This window comes from Xiphophorus maculatus, chromosome 16 (assembly GCF_002775205.1).
Source record: "Xiphophorus maculatus strain JP 163 A chromosome 16, X_maculatus-5.0-male, whole genome shotgun sequence".
Taxonomy (NCBI): Eukaryota; Metazoa; Chordata; class Actinopteri; order Cyprinodontiformes; family Poeciliidae; genus Xiphophorus; species Xiphophorus maculatus.
The window spans coordinates 4,540,861-4,563,480 of record NC_036458.1 but is presented as its reverse complement, the minus strand read 5'-3'; the positions used below and the strand labels follow the sequence as shown (position 1 = coordinate 4,563,480).

The window sequence follows — 22,620 nt, the reverse complement described above, 5'->3', positions numbered from 1 at the left end:
AGGGGGCACCCGGATTTGAACCGGGGACCTCTTGATCTGCAGTCAAATGCTCTACCACTGAGCTATACCCCCAGCTCCTCTGCTGTTTTACATGATGAACAAATGGGTGTAATAGTGCTTCTGTAGTTAAAACACTGCTGAAAAATTCAAAATGGTCACCACAGTTGTCATGGAAATTAGATAAAATCATGTATGAATTTTGTATGAGTAAGATGACAAAAGTCAAAAACTTATAATGGGACATAACGTTGATCCAAGCCAACATATTATGGCAATAATTGGTTTAAAAGGCTCTAAACCGGAGGCCATCTTGAAAAATGGCTGTCATTTTGAAATAGGTTTTTTATTCTCAAAGCGTCAGGTTTGAGAATGCAAATTATTTTGCTTGTGTGCACACTTGAAATATTTGACTGTCATATTTAAATCTTTTTTTTTTTTGCTTGAATCCATGATGTGACCTTATCCTTTTAACCCTTTCCAGGCTGGAGACCCGTATGACTGCAGATATTAACGTGATCCTGCAGCTCCTCCAGAGGCAGATGACCCCGGTACCTCCCGCTTACAGCGCCGTGTCGCCCGGCTCCCACCTGCCTCATCCCACGACCCTGTATGGCTCGGGAACCCCCACTATCCACATGGCTCCCCCAATCCAGCCAGGACAGATAGACGGCACCGCCTCCTTGCTGCAGGTATCAGAACTGCATTTTTATTCCTCCATATTGTGTATTTTAGTATAAATTATGTTCAATAATGTAAACAGGTCACATTTAAGACAGGTGACCTAGTCAGATTGGACAGAGGACAGCATGATGCTGCCACCACTGAATCTTATGGCACGGTCCAGAGTCTGGTTCAGGCTGACGTCCAATGATAGTTTTCTAAGTTGCATCTTGAAGTTTTTGTCTCATCTTTTTTAATTTTGATTTGTGAAACACTGGAAAACACCAAATCCTATCAAATATTTTTGTCCTCGTTTCTAGAGCAAATATCTTGGCACATTTTAAATGAGACAAAACTAACTTACAATTTCACATAACTTACGTATAATAGCTTTCTTGAGCCAATAATTCCTTAATATTGATTTTTAAAAAGTACTAATTCAACTTACAGATTATTCCACTCATAAAACATTTTTCCCATTATAAATGAAACAATCTGCCAGTAGAACTAGTAGTTTTTTTATCAATATTAAGGAATTATTGACTTAAAACAAGCTATTTCTTGCTGAAAAGTTACTTTTAAGTTAGTTTAATCTTACACTCAATTTAAAATTTAAAATTTTAAAATTTTGCAGTGAAGATTAAATAGTGTCTCCAATTTACAACTATTCATTTGTGTATCTCTACTGCATTAAATCCAAATAAAATGAATTGAAGTTAGTGGTTGTAAAAGTGAATATTTTTTGCAGCTTCATACAATGTGCAGAAAAACAAGGAAAGGCAAAAAAACAAACAATTTAAATCTATTACAGCTGTAGCATTTAAACATTTTATCTACATCTGAGTATTTCTGTGTTTCCAGAGTCCAGATTCTGACTTTAAGCACAAATCTAGAGACTCCCTCTCCAGCGGCATCCATCTCACCGTGGCGTCAGACGACACCATGTCACCAGAGGCCGACCCGCCGCGGCTGCCCTCTATTGACCGCACCTGTCCTCACTTCCTGCCCCCCAAAGTCCACGAAGCCCCCGGGCTCCTCGGCGGCAGCCAGCGCTTCCCCTCGCTCCCCGAAAACCTGGAGACCTCCACAGAGATGCAGGAGATCCAGAGACACGTCTCTGACCCGGTCCTGCCAGGAACCTAGAGCAACCTGCTGCAAATGTAAAGCCATATTTTGACCACATGGATCCCCATCTCACCAAATATTAAAAAATAATTATCCTCCTCTCCTGGTCGGAGGCTGCTGGAAAGCGAGGAATGTCTGAAAAACACAAAACTGCATCCCAGACTCAGGTTTCCATAATGGAAGGAGAGAAAAAAAAACATGTTTGGGAAATATCTGCATTCACTTTGTATAAGAATTGCACATTTAGGCTCAATAAAGAAAAAAATGTATTTTTATACTGTTCTAGCTGCTGTTTGCATAAAGAACTCTGTATCTAGTTAATATAAAGGCTGTTGGAGTCAGTGTTACTGTTGTCTGTGTTAAATAAACTAACTGTCTGACACTGTAAATGATGAAGATTTTAACTTAAATCCCACATTTGTTCATGACACGAATCAGAAAAGTAATTTATGAGAAAACATGGCTGGGAATATAGTTAGATGTTTTCCGTAGAGGTTCTTTTCTGGTCACACCTGCCAGAATACGAGAGTTTTAAGGTTACTCTAAAAAAATTAATAAAGTTAAAAGAATAAAGTCAAGATAACAAGGTAATATTACAAGAATAAAGTTGTATTACGAGAATAATAATGCTCGTAGTAGTATTTTGACTTTATTCTCGATATATTATGATTTTAAACTTGTCATTTTATTGTACAACTTTTAATGAGGAAAGATACGATAGCGATGGACAGCAGCCGTCAATCATACAGCAGGGCCGAGCTCAAATCGTGGCAGCGTCACTTCCGGTGACAGCCCTCGTGTAACCTCGAATTTGCGGCGAACACTTTTCAAGGTAAGAAGATTAACGTTCTTATACATTATAAATAAGAATGATTAGAAAGATATCAAATATTGCATTATGGAGAAGGTAACTGCTACTAGTAACCATGGAGAAATTGTCCCACCGTGATGTAGCTCACCATTTATGGGAAAACTGGTTAGCATCTCGTCTTATGTACGTTTTTAATGCTGCTCCGGTGTAAAGGGTCACATTGTTCATGAGACAGTGATATAAATTATGTGATGTGAAATCTGGCAAAGTCGGCAATGTGATGAACACATCAGGAGGGAGGAGGTATGAGTCGGTTTCTAAGCTAGCTATTTCAAACTTTTGTAAATACCACCGACTATGAGCCTCAACTGGGTGTGTTACGTTCACAGACAAATTAGATTGACTAGAAAAAATAGACGTCATGAATAAACTGGCAAAAACAACTTTGGAAAACAATTTCTGTCACTCTGCTCAACTCCCGTCCCTCTCTCCCGACGTCCGTCATGGCGGCTCGCTATTTCAAACTAGCCGCAACCGTCTCGAGTCTCAGAACGCAAGTGACGTAATCTGATCGCGACGTGTGCTGCGTTCCCGTCGTACTCGAAACCGGGAAATTCCAACTTCCCAGTCGAAAGAATCAACTGGAACTGGATTACCCAAGTCAAAAGTACTCGCCGACCGAGAAAATTAAATAATAATAAAAAACATAATTGAAAGTCATCAACTTATTTTTTGTTTGTTTGTTTTTGCAGGAAATATATTATTTATCATAGATCCGAAACTTTAAAAGTATTTTTGCACATTTGCTGTATTAAAATTAAGGCATGTAGCTTTAAAATATTTTTGGGCTTTGTTGAACTAATTTATTCCCAGTTATAAGAACAGGATTTGGGTCACCATTGACAAATCAACCCAAAGTGATATAAAGTTGTTATATTTTGCCAAATTTAATAAATTACATACAAGCTCATTTGGATAAAGCAAAGTCATCTTTTCAGTAAAATTTCTTTTCAGTAAAATATCTGTATCAACTAAACTCATTCAAGTTTAGTTGTAAAAAATATATTTTTACTTAATATTTTTATTAATCCTACTGATTAAAAATACAAATTTTAATAAATTGGAGTTGGGTGCCACAACAAAACAAAACAAACAAACAAAAAAAACAGTTTAAGAGCCACAAATGGCCCTCGGGCCACACTATGATCACACCTGGCATAAAAAAATGAGGTTACATATTCCTTCCGCAACAAAATGTAATTTGTTTTTGAATTAATTTATTAGATACATAAAAAGGTAAACACAACAGGTAAATAAAACTAAAAGTTGGTTTTTAAGTCATGGGGAGGTTACAATTTATTAGCGCAAATTCAATATTAAACTTTATGAAAAAACACTACAACATGAACACTTGGCTTACCAACATCTGAAGTTTGATATATTTATATTTATGTACATTTTGTCTTGCAATGGCATGCTACAAGGACAGGACTGAAGACGACAAAATAAAGAGAGAAGCAGAAAGCTGTGTCAACTCATTTCAAACTTCACTCTAACTGAAGTAAAAATGCAACGTTTCAAAGAATGAACGCTCAACAAATAAGAAGAGGATATTTAGGGAGCCATCGTTGCTCTGATAGACTTTAAATGTCAGCTGCAGAACAGAGGAACATCTTAAACTCCCACATTAGGTAAACGAGACTAGTATATATCGTACAGATGCTTTATTCACCAGTTACATGGTATGCATCCACAAGAAGGCTACGAGTAAATCCTACATATTTTCACTGCAAAAACAAAATCTTACCAAGGATTTTTGTAGTTTTTTGTGGAAATATCTTAATTAAAATTAACTTTACAACAAGATAGGAATTTATTTTAAGTCAGTAATTTGTTTATATTGATTTTTAAAAAGTACTAGTTCAATTGTTTAATATTTTTCCCATATTACAAATGAAAGAATCTGTCACTTGAACTAGTAATTTTCTATTCATATTAAGGAATTGTTGACTTAAAACATGCTCATATCTTTCTGAAAAGTTAGTTTCGCCTTTTTTAAAGTGTACTAAGATATTTGCACAAAAATTTGATTAAAAATACTTGGTAATGTCATGTCTTTGCAATGTTCTGCCACCTACAGCAGTTTGTATCAACCTCAAACTAAAAAAAACTGATGAAATGCATGAGATCTAAATTGCTCCAAATTGTCTCACAGCTGGCAGAGAAGTATTTTTAAAAAAACCCTCAAGGAAACATCGACACTTTCTACAGCTGCTGAGCAAAAATAAATAAGAGCTTACACGTTATTAGAAGAGCAGATAAATGTAAACCAACTTCAGAGAAAGTTCACTCCTCGTCCTGAAAGCTGGAGGACGAGAACTACTGAAAAGTCCAAATGTGAAACGCGGGGCGCTTGTTTTCTACGGCTTTAGACGCGCAGGATCTCCAGGCAGTTGTTGTAGCAGATGGCGATCCAGTCCGGCTGTGTGGACGCCCACTGAACGTTGTTGATCTCGCCTTCGGCGGTGTAGGCCAGGATGGGGTCTTCAATGGCGCGTGGCATCTGCTGGATGTCCCAGATCAGAGCCTGATGGTCGTCGGCTAATAAAAAGAAGGAAAAACATCAGGATATTTAAATTAAATGTGATCTGTCATACTTAATTTAAAAGTTTAGGATTGGTTTATGGGCGATACAAAACATATTTTGCACAAAATCATTGTCACTTGTCTTGTCACTTTAAGCCCAAATGAGCTGCTTCTGCCCCCCCCCAAGTTCAACGTTTACACTGGCACGTGAAAATGGCTGCAAACACATGGACAATTATATAACTGTACATCTTTGAAAAGCAGAAGTAGAGCCTCCTGCACAACCAACAAAATTCAGCCAGTGGTTTTTGGATGGTAAGTCAACAACAAAACATTTGTCTTTTCCAGCAGCCGTTATGAAGCACATAGAGCTGACCAAACATGGTAGAGCACTGTCTGGGTAGATACGCAACGGATGGGACTTCACTCGGGGTGACAGGCAGTGCCTGCTGATTTGTGACGCTACATTCAGAGTTTTTCAAACAACGGCTTGGTGGGTTATTTTTAAGCGCTTAGGTTGTTTTTAGTAGCAGTAGAAACCCAAATGAAAGCATAAAAAAGTGCTAAACTTGAACTATGCACAATAGATCCACTTTAACAATGGACTATTCAGACTTTGTGCTGTAAAAAAGTACTTCCCCCTTCAGGTTTTTCCTCTGTTTTTCAAATTAAATGTTTCAAATAACCCCTAAAAATTTCAATATCTGTCAAATGTAATCTAAGTAAATACAAAATACAGTTTAAATTATTTTAATGCTGACTAAACATGCTGGAGCTCAGCTTAGGTTGCTAGGTAATGGATGGAACTCTGCCGGGGTTACTAGGTAACGGTGCAGTGCCTGCTGATTTGTTACCTTACATTCCAAAGGTTTTTTTGGAAATGATGTCAATTTCTCCTCTGGTTAGCTAACAAAGGTATTCTTCTTTCTTTTTCTTTTGCCAAAAAACAACTGTGTGTGTTTTTTTAAGTGCTTGGGTTGTATTTAGAAGAAGTATAGACCCAAGTGGAAGTACAAAAACCATACGAAATGTACATTTTGTGTAGTACATTTACCCAACAACATTTAACTTCCAAACTCGCCTGCAGTGCAGATGTGACACGAGGAATGAGGCGCCCAGGCGATGCCGTTGACGCAGGCGCGATGGTTGTTGAGCCGAGCCACGGGAGTACACGGCACACGAACATCCAGGATCACAACCTGGAGAACAGAAATATGAATTCACAAGCTTTTTATTTACTGCAGCTGTTCATAAATAATGAACAATCTCCTCACGTAGGTAAACTTCTAACAGGAAGCAACAGAAATGTAAATGAATGTGCAGTTTCTTGTATGACTATATAAGCTGAAACAATTACTAAATATTCGTCAACTATTAGTAATAGACTAGCTGGAGTAAATGGGCCCTAAAAACATTATTCCCAGAGCCAGAATTATGACAAAGCTGTCTAAAAAATATTAACATTTTGCATTTAGGATTAAAATAACCTTTTGTCAATATGTTCTACCCAAAACTCCACAAGTAGAATGGTTTTAACTTGAAATTCTGGTAAATACCTATAAAGTATTGTTGGCTATCCAAAAATGAGTCGATAGATTAGACCTGTACTGTACTGATGTTAAGTCAAGCAGGAAGGGCTGAACTTTTTGTTTTGTACAATACTTTTGTAAAAATAAAGTATTGTTATGTAACTAGAACATTTTCATCAATATTGAGGAATTATTTACTTAAAACAAGCTGCTATATATTATTGAAAAGTTAGTTGCAAGTTAGTTTTATCCTATTTAAAGTGTATTAAAATATTTGCACTAGAAACTAATAGGGTTGGGCTTTTATTGTGATAAATAAGAATTTTCATTTATCGTTGTCACAATAAATTGCAATTAATGAAGTTTAAAGGCCCTGAAACTGTCCTTACTGTCAGGTTTAATAGTTTCACTAACTTCTCCACTAGTTGTTCAATATATATCAATAAATTTGAAAATAAAAGTTGCAATGTGCAATTTAGCAATACAAATGACACTTTATTATGTTTTTCTAAAAGCATTAATTGTGTTTGTGGGGCTATAATTGGTGTGACAATTATAGCCCCACTTTGAAGCTCTACGTCATTGGAAAGAGTCTAAATGAATCCCTGTTGGAACAGTGGCAGCAATACAGTTACCTAAAAAACAAGTAATAATTCTGTCTGTAAAATATTGTAATAGAACTTTAAGTCCATAATAAAGCTATTTACATGAGATCACATTAATGATAAAAATGCGACACGACCTCCATGCCGTCCATGGCCATGGTGGCCAGGTAGTTGGGGTCCTGTTTGTTCCAGCAGAGGCGGAGCAGCGGGTGGTGCTGGGGGTCTTCGTAGATGATGGTGCTGTGCTCTAGATGTCGGAGGTCAAACATGCGGACGGATCCGTCGGCGCCCACCGAGGCGAACATGTCTCTGCCTCCGCCCGCGCGGCTGAACGCGATGTCGTAAACCTGAAAACACACCACAGCCTTCCTCAACGCTTACATAGAAATTCATGCTCTGACTTTAAATCATGATTCTAATAATAAGTTTTAAGTGATAACTTTTCGTTAAATGTTTGCTGTAATTTAGCCTGCCTTTAATATATTACATTTTGGGACAGAAAATTACGTTTTTGGTTTTTTTTTTTCACAATTAATTAATTACTAAATTAGTTGACGGTTATTTCAATAATCGATGAATCAGCCCTTTATGTATATTTTTGTGTTGAAACACGAACTACACTTTGAAGCTCTACATCATTGGAAAGAGTCTAAATGAATCCCTGTTGCCTTGGAAAATAGAATAAAAATAACCAAAAAAATGAACCTGAAGCCTATTGACAAAAACAACTTTAGAGATCAACAACAAAAAACTAAATTTGGGTCATATTACAAAATAAAATGCAGACCTCTTTGTCGTGAGCGATCAGCTGAGTCTTCACGTGTCCAGAAACCAGGTTGACTCGTCCCAACACCTGACCGGTCTCCAAGCCCCAGATGGTGCAGGTGGTGTCGATGCTGGATGTTCCTGAAACACACAAAAGAAATCATTTAAAGCCAATAAAAGATCAAATGAAAACTAGAGGAGTTTTCTTTATTTTATTTCCTACCAAGCAGATTGGGATCAACTTCGTTCCAGTCAAAGGAGGTGAGCGGAGCGCAGAAGTCGGAGTTCTTGTTGTTGTTCAGCAGACATTCGAGGCGTGTTTCTGTGTCACTGACCTGCAGCATGATCAAGTACGATTTAAACCAGACCTTTGCCACAACTGACCGGTCTCAGACAGAAATTGCTCAAACATTTCTGACATTGATCTAAAATTTCTCTGTTTTTTTTTTTTACTTTTCAAACTCTGAAATTTCCAAGTTTTTTTCTTGAAAATTTCAGAAATTAACCTAGAAATGTGCAATTTTTTTCTATCATACTTTTTGACTTCAAACTGAGAAATTTTCAAGTTTTTTCTCTAAAACGTATGAAATAAATCTCAATATTTAAAAATTTTTTGTAGCAATTTTCTTTGATTTTTCAAACGCAGAAATTTCCGAGTTACTTTCTAGAAGATTTCTGAGATTAATCTAAAAGTTTCTCACATTTTTGTCCAGCAAATGTTTGACTTCTGAATGTCAGATTGCCAAGTTTTTTTTCTAGAAAATTTCTGAACTTGGCCTCAAATTATAACATTTTTCTCTAGCACATTTTTTGACTTTTTAAACTCAGAAATGTCCTTGGTTTTTCTCGAAAATGTATGAGATCAACGTCAATGTTTGGAATTATTTTCTAGAATTTTTTTTTACTTTTCAAACTCAGAAATTTCCAAGTTACTTTCTAGAAAATGTCTGAGATCAACCTCAAACTTTCTGACGTTTATTGACAAAATGTACTCCTCCTTTTATATATATTTTTTTCTTTTGTGAATTTAAAGTATATCTGAATTTGAGTATAAAAGGGCGCTAATATGCCGTTTTAATTGAAAAATGCAGGTAGTAAAGTCTGTAAAGATAAACATTTCTCCAAATTTATTCATTGCTGGAAAATATCCACACTCCTCTGATTTGTAGTGACTTTATAATGGTTCATTTTACCCTCCATATGCGCAGGTAGTCCCCGCTGGTGGCCAGCAGGTCTGGGTAAACTCCTTTGGTGTCTGGGATCCACATGATCTTGGTAGTGGGGTAAGGATGATCAAAGGTGTTCCTGCAGACAAACTCTGAGCTCTCTTCCTCCAAACCAACCAGCTGAACCTGAAATAAACACCGATAAGCTGGTAAAGACGGCAACCCCCCTAAAGAACACGACAACTGGACAAAACATCACCTATAAATTTGTTATTGAAGGCAATAGCACAATCAGAAGTGATGTTTTGAGCCTGGGTGCGCAGGGAGGTTAGCATTAATCTGAAGCTAGCTGCTAATGAAAACACGCTGCGCACCTTGTTGTTGTATTCCTCCACGAAGCTCCCCAGAGCCAGCCGAAAGCGTTTGTCCGGGCGGACGCTCCAGTTCATGGCATACACCGTCCATGGCGCCTCGTATTTGTAGATTTCTTTTCTTTTCCCGTGAAGAGACATCCTCTCCCGAGCTGCGGCTCTTGTCTAGGCAGCTAACCTGCTAACTGTCGGTGAAGTTAACCTTTGAATAAAATACAACTAATTAGTTTCACTTAGAAGAACAAATACAAGGATGTCGGTCAAAAACGACTGATCGATGTAGAAAACCTCAATGGAGACGCGATTTTTCACCACTTCTGCTAACAAAGGGTAGCATTTTTCGTTGGGGCCATCAAATCGTCAAGTTTTGAGGAACGCGATCAACTTCCGGTGATTATTTTCGAAATAAAATGAACAATGCGTTTAAACTCGACATTCCCGTTGAAACTCCAAATGAAGTATTAATTACCCCCAAATTACATAAATATGTCTTATTCGTTTTAAGTTGTCTTAGAACATGTTATTGTGTTGATAAAAGACGTAATTATCATGGCAGTTACGTTACTGCCTTATTATTTTTTGAAAAGTATTTACTTTTTTTTTATTTATTCATTTTTTTATTTACGTATTTTTTTATGAGTCTTGAAGGTTTGTACCGGAAGTATACGTTGTTTAGTCCAACTTCACAAAAAGTTATAGTTTCTTATTGCGACCACAAGAGGGCGACTGTTTACTGTTCCTGGTAGCATTACCTTATTTAGGAGTTTTATTTATAACGATATGCGGGTGTGGACAATGAGTGGAAGCACGATTTGTTTAAAATATGTTCTATTTCTATTTCTGATGGCACCCTTTGAATTTCGTTGTCCTTGTGACAATGACAATAAAGATTTATCTTATCTTATCTTATAATTCTGTAAAATATTGTTAGTTACATCACAAATTATCGTTTGTACTTTAATCAAATCAGTTTTAAAATATGCATCGGAAATCTCTGGTTGCCACAGAGGAGCTTTAAATGTTACTTTTTTCAAGTTAGTAGTATAGTATAAATGAAAAACTACATTGATTTAGAAAATGGTTTACACTGAAAGAAAATGTCTGTTTTTTTGTTATTGCCAATAATAAACATGGTGTAAATAATTTGAATATTGTTTTTTAATATCTTAATTTTTATTCTTTTTTTACTAAAAAAACAGACGGTGATTCAGTTATGAAATTAATTAGAGATTATTACTTTATATTGCATGTAAATTTAGGTATGATGCTAGTGGCACTTAAAGAAATTAATCCTAATGTATTCATTTTTTTTAAATTGATGCTGCTATTCTCCAAACAACACTTTAAAATTGAGACAAAATATGTTTTTGAATAATCATTGCTTTTTCATCACTGCTGCTTTGTTTAAAATACAACCAAACATAATATTATTAACGATTGGTTTTCAAGTGTTACAAATACAGCTAAATGGTGAAAGATCCATTTTCTCTGCTGTCCTAAAATTGTTCACGAAAAAATATTATGATAATAATAACTATATATTCATTATTACATCTAAAATATTTTGTAATGTAAAGTAATCCTCCATGCACAAAAATGTAACATTTTTTAAATGTTTACAGTTTTAAAGTGTTACTGATAAATACTAACATTCCCATTTCTTAGTTGCTTAACATCTTTTAAAATATTCAAACTCAAAATTGGAAATAACGTTCGTAGTTTTGGACACCCGTATGTTAGCATCACTAGTCCATAAGGGATTTAAAATGTTTTATTTTGAAAGGGTTTTTCCTGCGTGGACAGGAAGTACCCTGCTTTAGGTTTAACATCACGTCAAGGACAGTTCCAATTTCTTATTTATAACCAGGTTTACCTTTATTGACACTGTTAGAAACCAGGTAAGATACTTGTTCACACATTTAGTCTTAACAGGGTCGTTTGTCCCTGCCGTGTTAAGGAGAAAAGGGACAGATTTCCTCTCAGGTCTTCGGTTTGAGAGTTAGTTAGCCCCTGTTAGCATGCTAATGGTAAACGTGCTAACAGCGAGTGAGAATTAGTGAGTGTAAGTTGGGGGATGGGTTTGGTTGACTGCGTCTTTGGGGGTTTAATCCACGTCATTAGCCAGTTGCACATTTTTAACTAGAACTCCACTACAATTTCAATAAGTTTGACAGCTAATTGATTTAGCTTGTAATCAAGCTTGTAAACACGCTAAATGCAACAGTACTTGTTCAGGTGTGGCCACAAACTGTTACTCCAACTGGAAGTTTGTCCGAATAAGTCGGCTCTTAAACGGTTAAATATGTACTTCTTTTTATTCGCGTTAATTAAAAGAAATTAATTTATGAAAAAAGTCAGCGTGGTGACAAACCATAGTAGCAGTTTTCCTTCGTTATTGTCTACTGAGCGTCAGTTGTCAGGGATGTTTTCCACTTGGATTTGTTATGTAGACGTTCGTCAATTAATCGAGAAAATATTTATTCAGTTTTTTTCAGCAGCGAAGCAATTATCTACATTATGATCGCATTTAATAACAGAATAGCATTACAATAGATCGGTTTGATAAAGGAAAACAATAAAAGGCATAAATATAAATTAAATTAATGATGTTTTAGTTGTTCATCAAAGGGAATAGAATAGAATAGAAGTACTTTATTCATCCCAGCAGGGAAATTACTTCGCAGTTACAGCATAGAGACAAGACACAATAACAACTACCACTGAGTAGTAGTTGTAGATAAAATAAAACATAAAATGCTATAAATTGTAAAATATAAAATGCTGTTAATATAAAAAGCAACTTAAGAGCAGTCCTTGCAAAGATTCAAAAAATGCAGATATGTATATGTAAATATATGTACAGCAGTGTGCCACAGTGCAGTTGTGCAAAATTGGACTGATTAGTGCAGAACAATGATTTAACTTTTATTGTACAGTGAGATGGCATGTGGCAGGAAGGATTTCCTGTATCTGTCCCTACGACAGCGGAGCTGGAGCAGCCTATGTGAGAAGGTGCTCCGCTGTCTGTCCACTATGTGGTGGAGAGGCTGCTGTTTATTGTCCATAATAGACAGAACCTTCTTCAGTGTCCTCCTCTCCACCACAGTTTCCAGGGACTCCAGCCTTAGTCCCAGTACAGAGACAGCTTTCCTGATCTAAGTAAATTAGTTTTTAACATTCATTTCAAAGGAAATAAGTGTTTCAGCATTTTTGCCACTTTCTGGAAGTTTGTTTCAGATTAGTGGAGCATAAAACTCAAAGCTGCTTCTCCAAGTTTGGTTTTGATTCTTTAGAGAAAGCGATCAGCCACTATAATCTGGTTTCATAGTTGAACACATTCATAAACAAAAATTTATTTTAGTTGTGGCATTCATTATTATTTGATTGGAGTTGACAGAGTAATATTTATTCACTCTACCTCACACAGTTTCTTCAGATCTTTCAAATTGTGAGAAAATCTTTTTTTCTGCAACTTTATTCAGATTTTCTGTCAGATTTTCTTATATCTCATCTCTAAATGTTTCTTTTCCTCTCATACATTACTTCCTTTTTTATTTGGGTTTAATTTAAACTCACTGTGACTTAATACTTTAAAATAAAAAAGTTGCGTATGAGGAAAATAAACCCTAGAACGTAATATTGTAATAATTGGTACATTTCACCAGCGGCAGCAAGCTTTTGTAACTTTTCCCACTTCAAATTAAAGCAGTGCAGGATTTCTCACACTGATTCGGATGATTCTTTTGCAAATGATGCGCCGTGTTTTGTTTTCAAAGCCAAAGTAGTAGGTTTTCTATTCTCTGATGGGTAAAAGCTTTTGTTTTGGAATGGGTTTGTAATTTTCTGCAATGTTTTGTGAAACTTTATTTTGTGTTTTTACCCATATTTAATTCAGACTGCAGCATGCGAAGTGCGTTTTTCCTCCTGGTTCCCACACTGTTGCTCCTCCTGGCTCTTCCTGCCGCCAGAGGACGTTACAACGACGACTTTGACGACGGGGAGGACCTGGCAGACTTTGACGACAATGACTTCGCAGAGTTTGAGGACATGAATGATGATTTAACAGCTGAGGCGGAGACGGCCCCACCGCCACGCGTCTCATCACCTTCCTCACAGACGGAAGACGACGAAGATGAAGCCACCGTGGAGCTGGAGGATGGTCAGGATGGTTTCGAGGACTCCGACACACAAGTACATTACCTTACCATTTATTTAAAGGGTATTTTTATCATTGGAACCATAATTGATTGTAATTTCTTCCTAGGACGAAGATATGTACAGCAAATATGACAAGGATGAGTTTGAGGGGATGGAGAAGACGGGCCACTCCATGAAGGACCCGCTCATAATCCACACGGTAAAACAGGTTTAAAGCTTCTGGGCGTTAATTCAGCTGTAGTTTATGATACCAAGAGCTTACATTTTAGTCTAATTAATCCTGGGACGTGATTTAGATACATTTCCGATGGTCAGATGTTGATCTGCAGTGTGATTTATCTGTCTGCATGTTATGTCTCTGCAGGTTCCTGCACACCTGCAGAACAGCTGGGAGAGTTACTACATGGAGATCCTGATGGTGACGGGTTTACTGTGCTACATCATGAACTACATCATAGGCAAGAACAAGAACAGCCGGCTCGCTCAGGCCTGGTTTAACTCCCACAGGGAACTTCTGGAGAGCAACTTTGCACTTGTGGGTGAGTCTGTCCGTCTTTTCTTTGAATCATTAAACTCCCTGCAGGATCTATTGGTGCACAATGGCTTGCAAAAGTATTCCTTAAAATTAAAATAGTCCATTTATTGTTTTGTTTTATTAATTTTATGTATTAGAAAGGAGTGCATAGCTCTGATGTGCAAGGAAAATTATACATGAGTTTTCCAAATTTACAAGGACTGTAACTAACAATTATTTTAGGTATCGATTAATCTATTGATTATTTTGACAATTAATTGAATGAAAAATTGGCACATTCTTCAGATTTTTTAAAAATTAAATAAAGAAATATTGTTTTTAAAAACTAATAAATACTACATAAAATAAAAATTTAAAAAAATTAATTTTTGCTTAGTTTATTTTTTATTTATTTCAAGATTTGTTTTAATTTTTAATTGTTCATTTCATAATGGTGTTTTTTGTGACACTTATTTTGTAAAACTACTTTAAATATTTTATGGGCTTATTTTCTTAGCTCTTTTTTTTTTTTGAAATGCAAAATTTATTTATATTTTGTTGAGATTTGATTTAATTACTGCTCTGGATATGTTGTTCTTTTAGCAAATAGTATTTTTTTAGTCTGTATACTCAAGTTAACGATTAATCAATTACCAAATTAGTTTACCATTATTTCAGTAATTGATTAATCACAATTAATCCGATTAATTGTTTCAGCCCTAAAATCTGTTGATGCTCATTTTAAAAATATTTATTTAACTTCATTTGGAAGAAATCCTCAGTTCACAATAGTTTGCATTGGTGTATTTTACAAACCTTTTCTTTATTGAAGAGTGGCAAGAAATCTTTTTTTAAAGAAAGTTGGAATAAATCTGTTTTGCTACAATTCATACAGGGAACACAGCAAACATGTAGAAAGTACGCTCCCTTTTCTCCTGGATAACAAATTAACCACCTAACTTCAGTGTGATCATTTAGACCAAATCATATTCATGCGGTAGAATGGCCCAGTCAAAGTCTAGGTCAAATTGAATCCAATAGAATCTGTTGCAAAATTGGAAAATGTAATTTTCCTTCCACTTCCCAGTTATGTGCTGTTTTTCTGTTGGTCAGTCACATAAAATGTATCCCCCATTCGATAGATTCAGTGTTTTCTTGGCATTGATCTGCACTCTAGGCGATGACGGCACCAGTAAAGAACCTGTGAGCACTGGGAAGCTGAATCAGGAAAACGAACACATCTATAATCTGTGGTGCTCTGGCCGTGTGTGCTGTGAAGGAATGCTGATTCAACTCAAGGTATTTGCTTACAACCATTTAAATCCTCCCCGTCTGTGTTTTCTGAACCTGCTGCTGGTTGTTTTAGTTCCTGAAGAGGCAGGACCTCCTGAACACAGTGACCAGGATGATGAGGCCCGCCTCTGACCAAGTGGTAAGCGTTTCTGCTGCAGCAGATGTAGAAACGTTTTTGCTTCCTCTGAGCAGAGCTTTAGCTATGCTGTCTGGGTTTTTCTCTGCAGCAAGTCAAAGTGACGCTTAACGACGAAGACATGGACACTTTCGTCTTTGCTGTGGGCTCTAAGAGAGCCATGGCTCGGCTGCAGAAGGAGATGCATGACTTGGTGAATAATTTTGTGATTAATGTTTTTTCTGTTGACTCATTTTTGAAATTTGAAGTGACAATATATTTTTTTTGTTTTAATAGAGCGAGTTCTGCAGCGACAAGCCGAAGTCGGGGGCGAAATATGGGCTTCCAGACTCCATGGCAATTCTCAGTGAGATGGGGGAAGTAACGGATGGTGTGATGGATAACAAGGTGATTCTTCTAATTATTACTAGGGATGGAAACAATCAATTTAGGATTTATTGTAGATTAATGGATTAATAGATTTGAATTAGTTAAACTCGATTAACTAATAACATCCCCTTAGAACGTCTTTTTGTTTTGTAGTTTAGCCTCCGTCCAGCAGGGGGCGTCTCTGGTCATCCTTAAGAAGAGTCAAGTTGATACAGAAATAAATATAGCGAGGCATGCCAGAATGGGAAAGAGGAACAGTCCCAACTACGCAGCGCATTAGGGCTGTTGTTACAACTTTTGGAGCTCAGAGAATTTCCTAGTTTTTCTACTAAAAATTTGACATTAATCCCAAAATGTTTGAGTTTTGTGGCAGTAATTAACTCCGTTTTTCTTTTCTTTTCTTTTTCTTTTCTATCTGTACCGGCCCTAATTGTACCAAACAGAATCTGCTATTGGATGTAAAATGCACTTTGTTCTGTTCAGTTTTAAAATATAAACACTTACAAATTGCTGAAGTTTCACCTTAGTCTCGCTCTTGAATCAGCTTCAACTTCTCATTTAAAAATTTACTGATGTGATGACAGGAAAACGGAAACATTGTAAATAATGAGGGGAAAAACAACACGATGCTAATAAAAAAGATTGATTTTGATGTCTGTTATGAGTTAATGCACTTCCTGAAGCGAATATTTAACATTCCTACAAGAGAAACCACAGACAGTACTAAAATATGAATGTCTCTGTTCATAGAGAATTATTTGCTTCATCTTTTATTTTTCTATTCAGCAACCTGAGAGGCTCCTGTTTTGTTATATTTTATAAAAATGTCTATTTATGTCAGAAAACCTGTTTATTTTCTGTTAAGACAGAGCTGACACAAAATAATCTTAAAACTTTTTTTATACTTCAGCATATTATGAAAAATGTTGCACTTTATGATATGTAAATATGTTTGACCATCTGGATACAAGAGAAAACTCAAGACTTTAAGAAAATATCCGCTTATCAATTAATCATTAATCAGTTGTTTGGATCAGCCAACTTTCGATTGACTCATTAATCGATAACCTGCGTCCCTAAAGTTTAAACTCAACTCTGTAACTCAAGTTCTGCTTTTGGGCTCTTCTCGTTTCAGATGGTACACTACATCACCAACCATGCTGACAAGATCGAGTCGATCCATTTCTCGGATCAGTTTTCTGGTCCAAAAATTATGCAAGAGTGAGTATTTAATTATCGTTTGTTTCTGGGACAGAACCTCTTTCTGATGTTGTGGTGCTGAATGTTTTCGTTTTTGTTTTTCAGGGAGGGTCAGCCGTTAAAGCTGCCTGAGACCAAGAAGACTCTACTGTTTACATTTAATGGTGAGGAATTTTTCTACTGTGTTCACTTGAACACTACATTGTAAGTTTAATGTTTCATACCAGATCCAACTTCCAATTTTAATCCAGTTTTTTCTTGCTTTCTCTTCTAAAAAAAGGCAAATGACAGAAAATATTTTCAGAAAGTGGCTTTTATTTTAATCATCCCTTTTGAGTTTTACAACGAAGTATTAGGGCCAGGCTATGAAAACTTTAGCTTAATTACAAGGATATAGTCACAATATTAGCAGAATAAAGATGCAATTTTAGCAGCAGAACGTCTCAAATTTATGAAGACATGTTGTTTTAATAAGAAAAATGTTTGAAAATAATTTTTCTGTTTTCATGTTGGAGTCTATCAAATTACTAGTTAATTCTTCTAATTTTACAACTTTATTCTGGTAATATTATGACTTTACTCTAGCATTTTGTGACTTTATTGTTATGACTTTATTCCTGTAAAAAATAAAAATCTTAGCCTGACCGTTACATTTTATCTGACCTCAAATTCAAAATAAATAGAAGCTATAAAACAAAACAAGCTTGTCAAACAAGATGGCCGACTTGGGCGTGCTGACATCACTCGTAACTATGGAAACCCAGTGAGAGCATTAGTGGGGGGAAAAAATCCAGATTTTCCAAATTCCAAAAATTCAATGAATCGCTAAAATCGATCTGTGTGCCCAGCCGTCCTACACGCTTAAAGTTATCCTGAGTTTTTCTGGATATTTCGCTCCGCAGTGCCTGGCTACGGCAGCACGTCTCCCAAAGACATGGACTCTCTGCTTCCGCTCATGAACATGGTGATCTACAGCATCGATAAGGTCAAGAAGCTCCGTCTGAACAGAGAGGTGAGGGAAACGCTCTAGTAACTATTAGTACAAAAGTATTCATACAACAAAACACGATTATTCCAGATTTTAAAAGGACTTTTCTCTTATTGATGCTCGGAAAATGGAGCTGAATTTAAATATTTTACGAAATATTGGCACTAATTGTTTACTTTAAGCACCTTTGGGTTTCCATATTGACCGGATTTTGAAAGTCAGAACTATGAAATTAGATTGTAAACATTTTTTTTGCAATATCTTCTGCCATTTCAGACAATTAAAATCTGATCGGTTTGTTTTTCTTCTTCCTCCAATATTTTCCTAATTTTTATGAACTGCCAAAATTGTCTGTTTTTTTTCATCAGAGTTTGACATCCTGTGCAGGTTTAAAGTTTTTTGTCTCGTTCTCGTTTAGAAAAAAAAACAGACGGAAAGTTTTTGTTATTACAAAATTAACACTTTTTTCCATCAATCTGGAAATGATATTTGTTTGATGAACCGCAGTGTCTCAAGGTTTAAGGGATTAAAAGAAAAAAACCACAAATTTTAAGCTTTGTAAAAGTATTAAATATATTTGTTTCTTCATTAAACTGTAATGGAGACGTATTATGCTAAATTCACATTTCGCACATTTTACTGGTTTCTACTATTAATAAAAGCAACCCGAGCATTTTAAAAAGAACATCCAGAGATTTTTTGGCAATAAGTTGTTTTTTGTTGTCTGGAAAATGAGCTTTTTCAAAAAACTTACAAATGTAACGTCATAAATCAGCAGGCACTGCTTGTTACTTAGCAACCGCAGTGGAGTTTTGCTCGTCACCTAGCAACCCAAGCAGAGCTCGAAGGCGTTTGGTCAGCTGGGTTTACCGCTTTATGCGCTGTACAATGGCTGCTGGAAAAAACAAATGTTTTGTTGTTGACTTACCATCCAGAAACCACTTGCTAAATGCTTGTTGGTTGTGCAGGAGCTTCCACTTCTGCTTTTCAAAGTTGTACGGTTGTATAATTGCACATCTTTTTGCAGCCATTTTTATGTGTGCATGTAAATATTGAGCTGGGGGTGTGGCCAGCAGCAGATTATTTGGATTTAAAGTGACAGAGGCCCTAAAAGAAGCTCATTCTCAACTGACCAGAATAAATTCTCATTTTCTAAAAATAATGTTTTGCAAAAAAAGTCATTAATTTGTTTGTATAGACCATAGGCCTATCTTAATCTGTCCCAGGAAACATAATAACTCGCCTTTAAAAACACAAAACCTTCTAAAAATGATAAAGCCATAGCCAAAATTATTCTTTAATTCTATATTTTAGGAGGTACATTGTTTTAAAAATCCTCTTTGTGTGTTTAGGGAAAGCAGAAAGCGGACAGAAACCGGGCTCGCGTTGAGGAGAACTTCCTGAAACAGACGCACGCTCAGCGCCAGGAAGCAGCCCAAACCCGCAGAGAGGAGAAGAAAAGAGCCGAGAAGGAGAGGATCATGAACGAAGAGGATCCTGAGAGACAACGCCGTCTGGAGGTCTGAAGCCTGCCTTTAAAAAAAACACACAGATGTTTTGTTTCAGTTTTGAACTTTAGCTATTCTTTCGTCTCCTCCCGTTTCTTTATGCAGGAGGCAGCGCAGCGGCGGGAGCAGAAGAAGATTGAGAAGAAGCAGATGAAGATGAAGCAGATCAAAGTGAAAGCCATGTGAAAGAGAAAAAGCATTCAAGCACATGGAGAATCAGTGCTTTGCTCAGCTTTTCTTCCTGATACTGCTATTCAACTTCCACAGTTTCTGCCAGAAATCTTCCATCAAACTCTCTGATTGTGTCGGGCTTTGCTGTTTGTTTCACCTACTGCTCCATTTGATGAGATTAAAACACAAAAAACGGAGCAAAATCCGTCAAATGAGTCTCTAGTGGGCATCAAGTTTGTTTATGTTTTAAACAGTTTTCAAATGTTTGTCTGAAAAAAGCCTAATGATTGTTTTTTAACAGGTTGCTGGTGAGCAGGACACTACTAGGGGGTATTGAGCCACATTTTTAAAGGACTGAAAGCATTGCTGTTATTTCATTGGTAATATATTAGCATTATTGTAACCTTTAAACGATAATGTCCAGGAAATGTTTAATATATTTGAAATAAGTTTCTGTCAGGCTGTTTCTAATTGTTATCTGAGCAAACAATAAATGCACTGAAATCTTTAAAAATATTCTTTTTCCCTTTGTCATATTGCAATTGTTTCCTTTATAAAAATATCAAAATGATATATCAGGTGTTTTTTTAATGTTTTTTTAATTATTTTATATCAAATCCATCTGGAAGTTTTGCCACAATAAAGCTCAAGTTCATGCTAAACAAGCAATTAGCATGTAAATTGTAGATTTTTATTACTTTTCTTACATTTCTGAATATGGGTGTTAAGTAAATTTCCTTGTTTAAGATACTATAAACTGATTCACAAAGTATAAAATGAATTATAAAAATAGCTCGGTTGTATTTATTTCACATGAACTGTAAGGTGTAGCAAATTTTGACGTTTTTTTTATCTGTAGCTGAATAAATGTACTCAAAGTAAATTAATATTTCTAAATGAAATTATGCTACTGCAGTAAATGATTACTTAATTATATACTTAAATGGGATCCATGAAATTTGTCATTGTTTATTACAAGATAATTACCAAAATTCACTCAAAATCTTAATTTTTTTAGCTTTGTTGTGAATAACTGAATTACTTTTAACATAAAGTTGTAGTTGAAAATCTGATACTATAAAATATTTTAATACAAATCTTTTAAACATAATATTTAAAACTGGGGCAATAAATCCTAGCTAATGTGGGTTTATTTTTAATTTGTGATCATGTATTTTATGTCTTTATGGTTGGGTGTAATTGATTATCTGTTGTCCAGTAAAAAGTATCTTCATCAATACTTAATTTTTAATAAATTAACAGTATTATTTTTCTTATGCTGTAAACTTTGTCCTTACTGATTGTACACTCAATTTTGTTATGCCTTAATTTCCAAACGATGGGACAATAGAGGTTAATTCTATTCTAACTCTAATTAATCTTGCAAAATTTGCAGTTTATATGGCATAATTAATACTGCAATAAAACAAATCTTATGTTTTATAACAATCCATTGTTATTTGTTTTAAAAGTCAAGAAAAAAAAACATTTAGATTTATTTTACTACACTCATACTTATTGAGTTGTTTCACCACTTCGCCAGTAGGGGGCGAATTTCTCACCATTCAAACTGGAAATGATACAAGCAGATTCAAGCATAATTTTACACTACAAATATTTAACTGATTATAGAGTAAGTTATCTTTTAAAAAAATCTTTGTTATTTTATTTAATTCAAAGTAATGTTTTAAGTTTCAATATTCTGTTTATTTGTTGTTTGTTTTGTGCCTGCGTAGAGGAAAGTGCGGGTGAGCAACTGTAGACTGCATTACCATGCATTGATGGGGAGCAGGCGAGGCGTTCAGGTTGGTAACGCGATGGCCGCTTTCTCAACAATATCTGGATTTTGAAATAGAAAACAATGGCTTTGGTGCTCGTAGATGGTCGTTGGTCTATCGACTAATTTCCGGAATGGTAGCGGTATTGTTTTAATTCGTTAGAGGTGCTTTAACGCCGGGTCGTAGGTGTCATATATCTGTTTGTGACCCAGTGTTTTTCTTCTTGGTCTCGCGGGCCTGGCTGCAGCTGCCTACACTGTAGCGGCGGCGAATTGCTACTTTCGGATGAGCGGGTCTCCAAGAGGTGGAGTGGGCTGAATTTTGGTTAAATTGTGGGCAAGCCAGTCTTAAGAAGTTTCCATAAGATATGCATATCACGATTGCAACTTAGAAAAACTAATACGTGTACGTGGAGGTCTTCAAGTTCAAAGTTTAAACTGTTAACTTGATGTTGCTAAGTTAGCATTAGCCATCAGTAGCATCAGTTTGCCCTAGCTAAAGCGAGAAGACAACTAATTTTTACTTTGGTTTACGTTGTCAGACTGATCGGCAACGTGCAGGTTCGGTTTTTAAGGAACGCTTCTGAAACGCGGACAGATGCGCTGAATATTAATTCTGTTTTGACGCTTGCTGAAACAATTATTTGCTTTTTGTGGATCCACTTTAGCCTCTGCTAACAGCAAGCTGCTAGCTAAAGTATCTGATCAGTGACGTAGCGCTGATCATTGTTTTGACAGCAGCTTAACCGAAGCCGACAACAAGCTGATGATAATGCTAAACATTTTATATACTTTAAATGTGATCCCAGAATATACTAATGCGACCCAGAAGTCAGTGAAGTTGAACTCTGGCTAAATGCTGTGACGCAGCTCATCGTTCCTTTGCAG

General features: G+C 36.0%; 4 protein-coding genes and 1 non-coding gene across 9 annotated transcripts in view; 3 read left to right on the top strand and 2 right to left on the bottom strand.

Annotated features, from left to right (window-relative positions):
- On the bottom strand, positions 1-72 carry trnac-gca. Its single transcript has one exon. It is a non-coding gene; the product is annotated as a tRNA-Cys (tRNA).
- Positions 1-2,283, top strand: part of kcnh6 (potassium voltage-gated channel subfamily H member 6) — a 36,162-nt gene extending 33,879 nt beyond the window's left edge. For both annotated transcript variants that reach the window (XM_023348478.1, XM_014475188.2), the window contains exons 15-16: positions 482-689; positions 1,522-2,283. In XM_023348478.1, the coding sequence (XP_023204246.1) occupies positions 482-689; positions 1,522-1,803 (490 nt within the window). In that variant the 3' untranslated portion in view covers positions 1,804-2,283. The remainder of the gene's footprint in view (positions 1-481; positions 690-1,521) is intronic.
- A 1,573-nt stretch (positions 2,284-3,856) lies between these two features.
- dcaf7 (DDB1 and CUL4 associated factor 7) lies at positions 3,857-10,004 on the bottom strand. 2 transcript variants are annotated; one of them, XM_005796649.2, is made up of 8 exons: positions 9,907-10,004; positions 9,622-9,820; positions 9,275-9,433; positions 8,305-8,416; positions 8,104-8,222; positions 7,454-7,663; positions 6,264-6,381; positions 3,857-5,197 (listed from the first exon to the last, which is right to left on the bottom strand). In XM_005796649.2, the coding sequence occupies exons 2-8, from the start codon at positions 9,757-9,759 to the stop codon at positions 5,025-5,027; spliced, it is 1,029 nt and encodes a 342-aa protein (XP_005796706.1). In that variant the 5' UTR covers positions 9,760-9,820; positions 9,907-10,004; the 3' UTR covers positions 3,857-5,024. The 2 variants fall into 2 exon arrangements, with proteins under 2 accessions (XP_005796706.1, XP_005796705.1); XM_005796648.2 differs by having other exon boundaries at positions 9,622-10,004.
- Positions 10,005-11,407: 1,403 nt separating this feature from the next.
- Positions 11,408-20,624, top strand: ccdc47 (coiled-coil domain containing 47). The gene is made up of 13 exons (XM_005796647.3): positions 11,408-11,516; positions 13,514-13,809; positions 13,883-13,975; positions 14,141-14,315; positions 15,468-15,589; positions 15,657-15,722; positions 15,811-15,912; positions 15,996-16,106; positions 17,224-17,309; positions 17,394-17,452; positions 18,191-18,300; positions 19,629-19,796; positions 19,890-20,624. Exons 2-13 carry the CDS (start codon positions 13,522-13,524, stop codon positions 19,968-19,970), a joined length of 1,461 nt encoding a protein of 486 aa, XP_005796704.1. The 5' UTR covers positions 11,408-11,516; positions 13,514-13,521; the 3' UTR covers positions 19,971-20,624.
- A 1,077-nt stretch (positions 20,625-21,701) lies between these two features.
- LOC102234339 (histone-lysine N-methyltransferase SETD1A) overlaps positions 21,702-22,620 on the top strand; it is a 31,378-nt gene continuing 30,459 nt past the window's right edge. Inside the window, exon 1 of one of the 3 annotated variants that reach the window (XM_023348923.1) lies at positions 21,702-21,760. The gene's annotated coding sequence lies outside the window, so the exon portion shown is untranslated. The other 2 variants (XM_023348924.1, XM_014475293.2) reach the window with 2 other exon arrangements.